The 786-nt window shown below is 51.9% G+C and overlaps 1 protein-coding gene across 1 annotated transcript; it reads right to left on the bottom strand.

The window, feature by feature from the left end:
* Positions 1 to 7: 7 nt before the first annotated feature.
* On the bottom strand, positions 8 to 786 carry TAAR5 (trace amine associated receptor 5; the record flags this gene model as incomplete). Its single annotated transcript, XM_006752450.3, is given in 2 exon segments — positions 8 to 450; positions 453 to 786. Coding segments are annotated over 2 exon segments (777 nt in total), but the record flags the coding sequence as incomplete, so codon positions are not given.

The raw sequence follows: 786 nt of genomic DNA, 5'->3' as shown, positions 1-786 counted from the left end.
AGAGGTAAATGCCCACAGCAATGCCCAGGGTCTTGGCAGCTTTTCTTTCACGTTTGGCAGCCCCGGCCAGGTTTTTGCTCAAGGTGATGATCTGCTGAGCCTGCCTTGTGGCAACCACAAAAATCTTCACATACAAGCTGATCATGATGAGGCAGGGGAAAAAGAACATAGGAAAGTTTAGCCAGCCCCAAAACTTATTGAATAGCAGTTGGCAACTGCCCACGCAAGGCATCTCTTCCAGCCACTGACTGAGCTCATTCTCTACCACATCCGTGTAGAGGAAGAAGGCAGTGTAAGCCACTGGGATCCCCCACCCTGCCAGGATGTACCTGATGGCCACCCTGACTGTAAACTTGGAGGGATAGATCAGGGGCTCGCAGATGGCACAGTGGCGGTCAATGGAAATGAAAAAGAGATGGAAGATGGAGGTGAGGCAGAAGAGGGTGTCCAGTAAGTATGCAGGCAGCAGAGGAAGTCTCCAAAGTACCAGCAGCTCTCTACTGAGCGAACGGTGCTGAGGGGCAGCACTAGCAGACCCAGAAACATGTCAGCCAGGGCCAGGGAAAGCAGCAAGAGGTTGGTGGGAGTGTGAAACACTTTGAAGTAGGACACAGCAAACACCACAAACAAATTTCCTAGGACTGTAATCAGCATGCCTACTGCACAGGCCAGGTAGATGGCCAACTGAATGTCCAAAGGATGGACTGTCCTGGGGCAAGACCCATTCACCTGGTAGCAGAATGCTGTGGGGTGTTCTTCAGCACCTTGGTTGAGGACAGCACTCAT

Source organism: Leptonychotes weddellii, unplaced genomic scaffold (genome assembly GCF_054177405.1).
Source record: "Leptonychotes weddellii isolate Sample4059 unplaced genomic scaffold, ASM5417740v2 HiC_scaffold_674, whole genome shotgun sequence".
NCBI lineage: Eukaryota > Metazoa > Chordata > Mammalia > Carnivora > Phocidae > Leptonychotes > Leptonychotes weddellii.
The sequence above is the reverse complement of the archived record's forward strand: the minus strand, read 5'-3'. Positions and strand labels throughout refer to the sequence as shown.